This window comes from Tachyglossus aculeatus, chromosome 5 (genome assembly GCF_015852505.1).
Source record: "Tachyglossus aculeatus isolate mTacAcu1 chromosome 5, mTacAcu1.pri, whole genome shotgun sequence".
Classification (NCBI taxonomy): domain Eukaryota; kingdom Metazoa; phylum Chordata; class Mammalia; order Monotremata; family Tachyglossidae; genus Tachyglossus; species Tachyglossus aculeatus.
In genome coordinates this window covers 64,239,211-64,252,072 of record NC_052070.1, presented here as the reverse complement: position 1 = coordinate 64,252,072, position 12,862 = coordinate 64,239,211, and the positions used below count along the sequence as shown (strand labels likewise).

General features: G+C 43.1%; 1 protein-coding gene across 6 annotated transcripts in view; it reads left to right on the top strand.

Moving 5' to 3' along the window:
* APBA2 (amyloid beta precursor protein binding family A member 2) overlaps positions 1-12,862 on the top strand; it is a 343,044-nt gene that overhangs the window by 180,859 nt on the left and 149,323 nt on the right. For 4 of the 6 annotated variants that reach the window (XM_038747002.1, XM_038746997.1, XM_038746999.1 and 1 more), the window contains exon 3: positions 4,602-5,602. In XM_038747002.1, coding sequence (XP_038602930.1) covers positions 4,640-5,602 — 963 coding nt within the window. In that variant the 5' untranslated portion in view covers positions 4,602-4,639. Of the gene's footprint in view, positions 1-930; positions 984-4,601; positions 5,603-12,862 lie in introns of all 6 variants that reach the window. The other 2 variants (XM_038747001.1, XM_038747000.1) reach the window with 1 other exon arrangement.

Sequence of the window (12,862 nt, the reverse complement as noted above, 5' to 3'; positions counted from 1 at the left end):
GAGAAGTAGATGGATAAATTCAGTAATGTTATTTCTATCATCTTGAAGTCATTAGGCATCAATTTAGTCCGTTCAAAATATACCAAGTTATTCTGAGAGAGTTGATTGGGAAGGAAAGAAAAGAGTACAAATTCATCAATTCATTCAATCGTATTTATTGAGCGTTTACAGTGTGCACAGCACTTTACTAAGTGCTTGGGAGAGTACAATACAAATGAGGTAAGCTGGATCTGAAAACAAGCCATTTACAAAGCACCAGTGCAGTGGTTTAATGTAAACATGGTGTTAATCATTTAAATTCATCAATGATATTTACTGACGGTCTAGAGAGTGTAAAATACTGTATTAAGCAAGAGAAACAAGACATATAATCACATGGTGGGGCCACAGTTGTTGAGGAACCAGTTACATATTAGAGAAGCAGTGTGGCTCAATGGAAAGAGCACGGGCTTCGGAGTCAGAGGTCATGGGTTCAAATCCCGGCTCTGGCACTGTCAGCTGTGTAACTTTGGGCAAGTCACTTAACTTCTCTGTGCCTCAGTTACCTCATCTGTAAAATGGGGATTAAGACTGTGAGCCCCCCCATGGGACAGCCTGATCACCTTGTAACCTCCCCAGTGCTTAGTACAGTGCTTTGCATGTAGTAAGCGCTTAATAAATGCCATTATTATTATTATTATCTTCTCTGTACCTCAGTTACCTCATATGTAAAATGGGGATTAAGATTGTGAGCCCCACATGGGACAGCCTGATCACCTTGTATCCTCCCCAGTGCTTAGAACAGTGCTTTGTACATAGTAAGTGCTTAACAAATACCAAAATTATTATTATTATTATTATTATTATTATTATTATTATCATTATCATTATTATTATTATGTGACCCAAGGGTGCATTTTACAGCCTATTCTTCTTTTTTGCCTTAAAAAGGTCTCTCTCAGCCCCAAAGGCACTAAATCGAAGACAATAAATTCAAGTACCAGGTATATTTATCATGAAACACCTCCTTCACTTTCACTTCAATATGCTCCTGTGTAAAGTTGCTAAATATTCCAATCCAATGTGAGATTCTCCCCCTAGTTTATTGCCTTGTTTTCCCTGTTTTTTCGGAACCATCTGTCGGACGGTATTCATAATTGTCCCAGAGCCCCCACCACTTCACAGATGGAGAAAGCGGATGAAGCCAGACTGTAGCCAGTGGCCCATTTTTTCAGTGCCGAAATCTGATAATCCCAATATGGCTTGATTCAGTTTGTGAAAAATACTTTCGGCACCAAGTTAGCCACTGAAATCAGCGGCTTTTGTTGTTAAACTCGTTCTGTAGTTTAAATGTTAGGTGTGGCGCTTTTGAAGGATCACTTCTGCCTGAGGAATGAAACAATTTCAGCCACATCCCTCTTGTGTTTAGGGCATGAAAACAAATAGGTTGTGACCAACCAAATCTTTGATCCACCCTTTAGGTTTTTCGGGTATTGGAATGTATAATAAAAATCTGCTGCTTTTTCAGAGGAAGCATCCAATTGAATAGATCTGAAATATTCCCCGAGAAGTGTCCATATCTCTTGTGGATGACGTTGAATCATGTCATGACTTCATCTTGAAAAGAGAAGCAGCATAGCCTAGTGGATAGAGCTTGGGCCAGCGAGTCAGAAAGGTGGGAGTTCTAATCCTGGTTCTGCCACCTGTCTGCTGTATTACCTTGAGCAAGTCACCTAATTTCTTTGTGACTCAGTTCCCTCATCTGTAAAATGGGGATTAAGACCCTAAGCCCATGTCAGACGTGGACTGTGTCCAACCTGATTAGCTTTTATTTATCCCAGTGCTTAGCGTAGTGCCCGACACATAGTATCACTTAACAAACACCATTTGAATAACAAAACAAACAAAAAAAGGATGGGGAATGAAGATCATTGATTTTCAGACATAGTGAGCCAAATTCCCTCCCTACATCATTCCCTGGAGTAAGTTATGTGTCTATACAGGAAAAGCATTGATGCTTTTAGGCCATTAGGGTCACCTTTGGATACTATTTTGTACTCTCGAGGTGACAGCATGCTATTCTCTCATCTGAAGATGATGAAACACTCCTCAAGAAACTCCAGTGGTTGCCCATCCACCTCCACATCAAAGAGAAACTCCCCACACTTGGCTTCAAAGCACTTAATCACCTTGCCCTCTCCTACCTCACCTTGCTACTCTCCTATAATGCTACCCAGCCTGCGCACTTGGTTTTTGTAATGCTACCTTCTCACTATATGTCCATCTCATCTGTCTCGCCTCTCATCCTTCTCCCATGTCCTGACTCTGTCCTGGAACAGCCTCCTCAAATCTGACAGACAATTACTCTCCCCAACTTCAAAGCCTTCTTGAAGGCACATCGCCTCCAAGAAGTCTTTCCTGATTAAGCTCTCCTTTCCTCTTTTCCCACTCCCTTCTGTGTCACCTTGACTTGCTCCCTTTGTTCATCCCCCCTTCCAGCCCCACAGCACGTATGTACGTGCCTGTCATTTGTCTGTATTAATGTCTGTCTCTCTCTAGACTGTAAACTCGTTTTGGGCAGGGGATGTGTCTGTTTATTGTTATATTGCACTCTCCCAAATGCTTAGTACAGTGCTCTGCAAGTAGTATGTGCTCAATAAATACGATTGAATGAACAAATGAATTAATCTGAAAGGGTTATTGTGCCTCTTTAATGTTTTAGCATATTATAAAGGAGTGACTAGTGCTTTGGGAAGTCCTTTGGCCATCTTGAGGTGGGGAAAAAAATTCACCGCCTTTTCTAGCCGTTGTCCTGTGTGGGATTATTACATTAAAATGCATGTGCCATATAGCATGGTAAAATGATGAAGTATGGGGGCTTGTTAAAATGTCCAGTCCTAGACTATTCTGATGGGAGAAAGTGGGATGACCCTAGACCAGAGAAATAGCATTCCCCATTCTGTCTCTGCCCACACAGTGCTGAGCCTTGTAACCTAAATAGGAATGTCTCTAAATGTAGTAATAATAATAATTGTGGTATTTGATAAGCACTTACTATGTGTCAGGCGCTGCACTAAGCACTGGGATAGATAGAAGCTAATCAGGTTGGACACAATCCTTGTCCCACATGGCATTCCCAGTCTTGTTCCCCATTTTACAGATGAGAGAACTGAGGCACAGAGAAGTGACTTGCCCAAGGTCATACACGTGGTGGGGCTGAAATGGGAACCCGTGTATTTCTGGCTTCCAGGCTTGTGCTTCTTCCAATAGGCCATGTGGCTTCTGGAACAGCTCCCTTCTTAGAACGAGACTAGAGGGCTTCGTTTCCAAGGGAGCATCTTCTTCAAGTACAAAGAACCAGTCAATTAATCAGCCATATTTATTGAACGCTTACTGTGTGCAAGGAGCACTGGACTAAGCCCTTGGGAGAGTACAATAGAACACAGTTTGTAAACATGTTTCCTGCCCACAATGAGCTTTCAGTCTAGAGGAGACAACCAAAGTGTCGCCTAGTAGACAGAGCACAGGTCTGAGAGTCATGAGGACCTGGGTTCTAATTGCGGCCCCACTACTTGTCTTCTGTGTGACCTTGGGCAAGTCATTTCACTTCCTCTGGGCCTCAGTTCCCTCATCTGCAAAATGGGAATTGAGACTGGAAGCCCCATGTGGGACATGGACCGTGTCCAAACTGATTAGCTTATCATCATCATCAATCGTATTTATTGAGCGCTTACTATGTGCAGAGCACTGTACTAAGTGCTTGGGAAGTACAAATTGGCAACATATAGAGACAGTCCCTACCCAACAGTGGGCTCACAGTCTAAAAGGGGGAGACAGAGAACAAAACCAAACATACTAACAAAATAAAATAAATAGAATAGATATGTACAAGTAAACTAAATAAATAAATAGAGTAATAATTATGTCTATCCAGCACTTAGTAGAGTGCCTGGCACATAGTAAATGCTTAACAAATACCATTAAAAAAAACAAAAATAAAACTAAAAGAATGAACAGCATGTACTTCCACTCTTTAAACTACTCCCAACCTGTACTCACTGATCCCTCCCTCACATTGTTGGCATGCGGGCCAATTAAACTGGGGCAGCTGAGCTTCATGCGTTGGTCTTGCTAAAGATATTAATAAATACTACAGTTTTTAAAAGCACCTGAGATAATCTAGATGTTTTGTCCTGGGTAAATCTGACCCAGTAGTATTAATAAAAACACGTTTGAGGTATCTGAAATAGATGGAGTGTTTATTTCTCTTTCAACACATAATTAATAATGAAATAAGTACTGAAGCTTTCCATATGCAAAAATGTTTGTGCAGGTGGCTGATGATGATCCTGGTTGCTTTTTTTACCCTTAGCGCTTCACTTCCCTTTCCAACTTTTGAATCTAAACATCCTCCCTCGGTGACTTGAATTTTATCACGCCAGGTTCGGAGGATAGAAATTTCGATGGGCAATTGAGCCAGCTCGAGCGATCGGTTTGAAAGCATAATCAGTGCCAAAATGAACCCCCAGAATTCTGCTAGTTTCCCGTAAGACCCCAATCGTGACCCCGGCCGATGACCTCGGTTTCTGAGCCCGTGTCTCTCGCCTCTCTCTCTTTTGCAGTCGCAGCTGCGCGATGATTGTCATGTAAGTCGGCAGCCATGGCCAGCAGGAAACACCCGAGCGCCTCCAGCACCATGTTGGATCTCAGATCGAGGTCTTGCCCACCGCCCTCTCACGACAAGGAATCCGAGAGCGGAGAGGCCGAGCTTCCCCGGGGTGGCTATGTCACGGAGGAAGTGGAGCGGCCTGCCGCTGGGACGGAGAGTCCCATCCCGGGAGAGAACCAGTGCAACGACACCAGCGGCGATGGCGGCGACTCCAGCTCCGACTACGTGAACAACACCTCCGAAGAGGAAGACTACGACGAAGGCCTCCCGGAAGAGGAGGAGGGGATCACGTACTATATTAGATACTGTCCCGAGGACGATAGCTACCTGGAGGGAATGGACTGCAATGGGGAAGAGTACATCCCCCACGAAGAGCGCAGCGTGGAAACCGACGAGTGCCAAGAAGCCGTCGAAGAATGGACGGAGAATAAACGCCAGCGCCCCGGGGAGGGTGACGAGGGAGAACGGCGGGGCTACCAGGAGGACCGCGTTCAGGTTTCGGAGGATGAAGCGTCATCTTTGGAGCTCCGAGACCCCGGGGAAAGCGTGCAGTACTGTCCGAGTGAAGGAAATTATCGGGACTATTACCCCCCTGAAGCCAATGGCAATTCGAACGGAGCCTCGCCGTATCACTCCGGAAAAGATGACCCCGAGCTGGAAGAACAGGAAGAGGACATCGACCAGATCGTAGCAGAGATCAAGATGAGCCTGAGTATGAGCAGCATCAACAGCACGGGGGAAATGAGTCCCGAGCACGTGGCGACGGAGGACGTGCCAAATGACTATAAAGAGACTTGCCAACAAGGAGAGGCTGGGCTCTGTACTAGCCGGCATGAAGGAAGGCCCAAGTCCCTGAATCTTCCCGTTGCTTCCAAACATGTGGCGGAGGCCCAGAGGAGCTTTAAAACGAAAGCCAGGACTCCAGAAGAGAGGCAGAAATGGCCACAAGAGCAGGTAATTGACTTATTTCTATTAATATCTGTCCCCCCCCCTAGACTGTAAACTCATTGTGAGCAGGGCATGTGTCTGTTTATTATTAGTAGTAGTAATAATAATACTAATAGTGATGGCATTTGTGCCGGGCGCTGTGTTAAGCACTGGGGTGGATATTCACTCATTCATTCATTCAGTCGTATTCATTGAGCGTTTACTGTGTGCAGAGCACTATACTAAGCGCTTGGGAAGTACAAGTTGGCAACATATAGAGATGGTCCCTACCCAACAATGGGCTCACAGTCTAGAAAGGTGAATAGAAGCGGGGTAGAAGCGAATCGGGTTAGACACAGTCCCCATCCCACATGGGGCTCAAAGTCTCAATCCATTTTACAGATGCGGTAATTGAGGCTCAGAGAAGTGAAGTGACTTTCCCATGGACACACAGCAGACAAGTGGTAGAGCCAGCAATAGAACCCATGGCCTGTCCAACTCCCAGGCCCATGCTGTATTCACTATGCCATGCTGCTTCTATGTAGTTATTGTTGTATTATTATAATAATAATGATAAGTATAGTATTTGTAGGGCACTTAGTATGTGCCAGGCACTGTACCAAGTGCTGGAGTGGATACAAGCAAATTGGGTTGGAACACAGTCCCTGTCCCTTGAGGGGCTCACATTGTCAAATCCTCATTTTACAGATGAGGTAACAGAGGCACAGAGAAGCGAAGTGACTTGCCCAAGGTCACCCACAGACAAATGGTGGAGGTGAGATTAGAACCCATGACCTTCTCACTCTCCTAAGCACTTAGTGCAATGCTCTGCATACAGTAAGCACTCAATAAATACGATTGAATGAAGGAACCAAGGTAAGCAGAAGGTGGTGAATGGATTCCTGAATCCATACTTTAGATTTATTCCTTGGGATTTGTTGTCAGTAAAACAGTACCCCATGTTGTCGCAGAAGCCAAAATCACCACTAGATGGATTTTGTTTTAATTTATAATTTATAAATCAATCAGTCAATCAATTGTATTTATTGAGCGCTTACTGTTGTGCAGAGCACTGTACTAAGCACTTGGGAAGAACAAATTGGCAACATATAGAGACGGTCCCTACCCAACAGTGGGCTCACAGTCTAGAAGAGAAACAAGATTTTAAGAAAAAATCCTGCTCGTCTTAAGTTTGCCTGGCATGAGAGCATCTCTCGATGGCCATGCTTTGCAGAGAAGCAGTGTGGCTCAGTGGAAAGAGCACAGGCTTTGGAGTCAGAGGTCATGGGTTCAAATTCCGGCTCCACCAATTGTCAACTGTGTGACTTTGGACAAGTCACTTAACTTCTCTGTGCCTCAGTTCCCTCATCTGTAAAATGGGGACTAAGACTGTGAGCCCCCCCGTGGGACAACCTGATCACCTTGTAATCTCCCCAGCGCTCAGAACAGTGCTTTGCACATAGTAAGTGCTTAATAAATGCTATCATCATCATCATCAACCACAAGAGGAATGTTTCTGAAGTCATTGTTTTTCTAGTTATCAGCTTCACAGCTGCTGCCAAGACTTCATGTCCTGCATAGTAAACATCAGGATAGGGATCCCTAAGGACTGACATGTGATGAACCCTGAACTTTGGAAACAGGTGTTACTGTACTGCTGCTGCTTCTATATTAGATAGATACAAACACAGTTAGCAAATGTAATTATCATCATCATTAGATAAGTGGTTAGTGGAGAGACAGCTCTCTTTATGCTTGGCCCAAACTTAGAGGAAGCGGGAGATGGAGGTGAGCCCTGGGATCAGAGAAAAACCAATAAATAAATCAGAAGCAGCCTTTGGAGATTGAATGAAGAGCTTCCAAGTTACGGATTGGGGCAGAGAGGTCAGCTTTCACATAGTAATCAGTCGATCGTATTTAGGAAGTGCTTACTGGGTACAGAACACTGTACTAAGTGCTTGGGAGAGGGCAGCGTAAAAGAGTTGGATGATACGTTCCCTAACTACCAAGAGTTTACAGCCTAGAGGGCAGAGGATGGAGAGGAGATGTTAAATGCCATAAATGTCACGTTTTCAAGGAAGGGTAACATCCAATTATTTTGTGCTTATCCACTTGGGAATGGTTTTGGGGAGTTGAGTTGTATGCAGGTGAAGGCTTTAAGAGTAAAACTGATGGGTTTCCCAGCATCTAATGGATGAGCCTCAGTCCAGTCACAAATACTTCAGAACTGAGAACCTGTCTCAAGGAATTAATAATAATAATGGCAGCATTTATTAAGCGCTTACTATGTGCAAAGCACTGTTCTAAGTGCTGGGGAGGTTACAAGGTGATCAGGTTGTCCCACGGGGGGCTCACGGTCTTAATCCCCATTTTACAGATGAGGGAACTGAGGCCCAGAGAAGTGAAGTGACTTGCCCAGAGGCACACAGCAGACAAGTGGCAGAGCTGGGATTTGAACCCATGACCTCTGACTCCAAAGCCCGTGCTCTTTCCACTCAGCCATGCTGCTTCTGATTTTAGCATTGATGAAAATAATCAGAATTGTGGGATTTAAGCACTTATGGTGTGCCAGGCACTGTACTGCTGCTGCTGCTATTAGATAGATACAAACACAGTTAACAAATGCAGTTAACATCATCATTAGATAGTGGTTAGTGGGAAGACAGCTCTCTTCATGCTTGGCCCAAACCTAGAGGAAGCACTGAATCCACTGGGGTGGATACAAGCAAATTGTGTTGGATGCAGTCCTTGTCAATCATTTATTGAGCACTTACTGTGTGCAGAGCACTGTCCTTAGTTCAGGGAGAGTACAATATAGCAATATAACAGACACATTCCCTGCCCACAACGAGTTGACAGTGTATAGGAGGTTCGTCCGAGGAGGAGTCCTGGTGGCTGCCAGGGTGGACCGTGTCCTGTCCTACATGGGGCTCCTAGTCTCAATCCCCATTTTACAGATGAACTAACTGAGGCCCAGAGAAGTGAAGTGACTTGCCAAGGTCACCTAGCCGGCAAGTGGCGGAGCCAGGATTAGAACCCACGACCTGTAGCTCCTAGGCCCATACTACACCATCCTGCTACTCCATAGCTTGTGCCATGTCACTCTCTTCTGCCATTTGTGTACCCACGGGGGCCCAGAGTGCGAAGAGTGGCCCAGTGGGAAGTGCTTGAGAAAATTTTGATTTATGTGCGAGCAAATTTAGGCCCCAAGGGATTGCAACATTGGGTCAGTGCTGTGCCTTTTCATCGCCCACATTACCTGGAAATTTTTCAGGATTCCTGTTGAGCCAGTTCACTTCTGCCTTCTAGGGTGTAAACTCCTTGTGGGTAGGCAACGGGTCTACCAACTCTTTTGTACTGTACTCTCCCAAGCCTGGAGGGTTTGGGGGCGGGCAGAGACCTTGAGCACTGATGGTATTGTCTTAACAGTTATCCTCCTACTTCTAGCTGTCACCCCCCCATTCCCGAAGGGAAGTGTGAATTGTGTCCAACCTGAGTAACTTGTATTTACCCCAGTGCTTAGAACAGTTCTTGCCACATAGTAAGCACTTAACAAGTACCATTATTATTATTGTTGTTAATTTTGGATTTTGGGGGGATACTACTCTTAGTCGTCAAAAGGCTCTGGTCCCCTTGTGCAAATGATTCTAATGGAGACTTCTGAGATGCCAGAAATCTAACTTTATTATTTATTTCAGGAACCTTGTCTATAATATAATGAAATCACATTCCTATTCCCTACTCTGCCATTTCCACTACTTGTTTTTCCCAATTCTTTGGTTTTTCAAACTTCCTTCATTCATTCAATCGTATTTATTGAGCACTTACTGTGTGCAGAGCACTGTACTAAGCGCTTGGGGAGTACAAGTTGGCAACATATAGAGACGGTCCCTACCCAACAGTGGGCTCACAGTCTAGAAGACTGTCCTGATGAATAGTGACAAAGAGTAGGTTGGAACAAATACTGGAGAAAATGTGTGGCGCTGACTTTGCCTCAGCGAAACCGAACTCTCTGCCCAGCCCAGATTAGCAGGGCACTGCCAGAAAAAACAATTTTAAAAACATTGCAGTAGAAAGGGCTGGCTCAGGGTATCAGGAGGGAGCTGTACCTGGATTTGCAAGGACAATCATTCGGTGGTATTTATTGGGTGCTCACTATGTGCAGAAGACTGTATTAACCGCTTGGAAGAGTACAGAACAGCAGAATAAGCAGACACATTCCCTGTCCATAGTGACCTTACAATCTAGAGGACAGTCTAAGACTCCCAAAACAAAATGTCTCTGTCTCTCGTGCAGTATATACTACAGATTCCTCCTCTTCCTCTTCCTCCTCCTCCCCTCTTCCCTTTGGTGGGCTGGAAGGTGCAAGAAGAAGGTCTTTTGGCCAACTACCAAATAAAGTGTTGCTACATTTTCAGATATTTGGGGATACTGTTTTAGTTCACGATCTTTTACTTGGGACAGAACCTCAAATAATAGTATTAATGATAATAATAAATGTAGTGTTGGTTAAGTGGTTACTATGTATTAAGCACAGAGTATTATTATGTGCTTAGATGGCCTGCCAATTTGGGTTCAGTTACGCTGAGGCAAAGTCAGACCCACACGTTTTCTCTAGTATTTGGTTCAGCTGACTCTTTGTCACTATCCATAAGGACAAGTTTGAAAAAACAAAGATTTGGGAAAACTAGTAGTGGAAAGGGTAGAGTATGGAACAGGAATGTGATTTCATTATATCATAGACAAGGTTCTATAGAAGTAGATGGATACAAGATAATCAGGTCAGACACAGTCCCTGTTCCACAAGAGACTTCCAGTCTAGCTGGGAGGAAAAATGGGCATTAAACCCCCACTTTACAGATGAGGAAACCGAGGCACAGAGAAATCCAGTCATGTTCAAGTCACACAGCTGACGAGTGGCAAAACCAGGATTAGAATCCAAGTTGTTCTAACTTCCAGGTCCATTTTCTGCCACTATGCCACACAGTTTTTCCTAAGTGGGCTGCGTGCTTATTTTTGAAAGCCTGCGGGCCTGTTTTTCTTGTTAAGAACAACTGAGAATCTTGAAGGTGAAATGCTCTTCTACCATGTGTGCTACTACAGTCAATCATATTTACTGAGCACTTACTGTGTGTAGAGCACTGTACTAAGCATTTGGGGGAGTACAGTATAGCAGAGTTCCCTGCCCACAACGGCTTACCAGTCTGGAGGTCCTCAGAGGACTCTTGTATTTCTTGGATTTTGGGGAGATACTAGACTTAATCAGCCATTAAAAAGGCTCAAGTCCCCTTAATAACAATAATGATGATGATGGCATTTATTAAGCGCTTACTATGTGCAAAGCACTGTTCTGAGCACTGGGGAGGTTGAAAAGTGATCAGGTTGTCTCACAGGGGGCTCACAGTCAATCCCCATTTTACAGATGAGGTAACTGAGGCACAGAGAAGTTAAGTGACTTACCCACAGTCACACGGCTGACAATAATTCTAGTGGAGGCTTCTGAGATGCAATGGTGGTAATCTAACTTCATTATTTACTTCAGGAACCTTGTCTATAATATAATGAAATCACATTCCTGTTCCATACACTACCCTTTCCACTACTAGTTTTCCCAAATCTTTGTTTTTTCAAACTTGTCCTTATGGATAGTGACAAAGAGTCAGCTGAACCAAATACTAGAGAAAATGTGTGGGTCTGACTTTGCCTCAGCACAGCTGAACCCAAATTAGCAGGGTACTGCCAGAAAAGACAATTAAAAAAATATATTTTAAGATATTTCAAGATATTTATTATTTTCTTTGAGATGGGGGTAGAGGTTTTCTTTGCCCAGGCAGTCATCCAAGCTTGTGTTTAGGAAACAATAATAGATAACCATCCTGCTTTTAGTTCAACTTTTAAATAATTTTAATTTGTGATTTATTGCAACTGAACTTCAAAGAAGTGAAATGAAAAATGATACCTTTGAAGTCATAAGTAACAAAATAAATTTAAGGCACCCAATAGTTAAGAATTTAATTAAAAAAATTTATAGGAGATTGGGTAAAATATGTATACTTAAGAAATGCACAGCAGATACTTAAAACAGATTTCCATGTGATTATAAAGAAGCATATTCAAATCTAATAAACACAAATTTTAAAATGAAATATTTTGTAAAATGTGAGCCATAAATGTGATACATTTAGTAGAGAAGTTATAATTATCCAGCAAGATTCTATTTGGTCGCAGTTTAGGACAAATAAGAGAAAATTACTTTCCTGATTTTTTTTTTCAAAGCTTTCTATTTTTTTTTTTCCGCAAAAGGGCATGAATTAGAAAATCACATAGCAAGTTCTCGGAAAAGTTGCTTTCACGGCCGTGGTGTGCACATCATCAATTTCAATTTTGCACAGATTGGGAACTTTGGAATGTCAGGAAATTAATGTTGTCACAGTGAGTGCTCTGGAAAACACAAAGGGCGTAAGCATCTCAACTGTGTGTCTAACTTTAAGTTAAAGTATTATTTCTATTTAGTCCTTGCACAGACGCCTTGAAATTGCTCCTTTAAGCAAGTAGGTGGCTTTGGGTGATTGATGCATGGTGACATTATATCCAGGAGTACATTGTGATCTGTCTTAACAAGTCACTTTCCGGACAAAGCCTTTGTCAGGGGAAAATATTCTTTAAGGCATAGTGGAGGAAATGTGTAAGACCTAATATTAGGCTGTTTCTGCTTCTTTTTTGTTCCATTCCAACCAAACACTACTTGAGTGGAAGCAGAGTGGTCTTGAGCTTGCTGGGACCAGAGGAAACCAGAATCTTCATTCATTCATTCATTCATTCATTCATTCAATCGTATTTATTGAGTGCTTACTGTGTGCAGAGCACTGTACTAAGCGCTTGTATATATGTATATATGTTTGTACATATTTATTACTCTATTTTATTTATACATACTTATTCTAATTATTTTATTTTGGTAATATGTTTTATTTTGTTGTCTGTCTCCCCCTTCTAGACTGTGAGCCCACTGTTGGGTAGGGACCGTCTCTATATGTTGCCAACTTGTACTTCCCAAGCGCTTAGTACAGTGCTCTGCACACAGTAAGCGCTCAATCAATACGATTGAATGAATGAATGAATGAAAGTTTGCAACATATAGAGACGGTCCCTACCCACTTTGATGAGGAAGAGTGTGGTTTTTTGGTTTTTAGTGGTATTTTTAAATGCTTACTATGTGTCAGGCACTTACTAAGCGCTGGGGTAGTGTAAGATAGGTTGAAAACAGACCCTGTCCCACATGGGGCT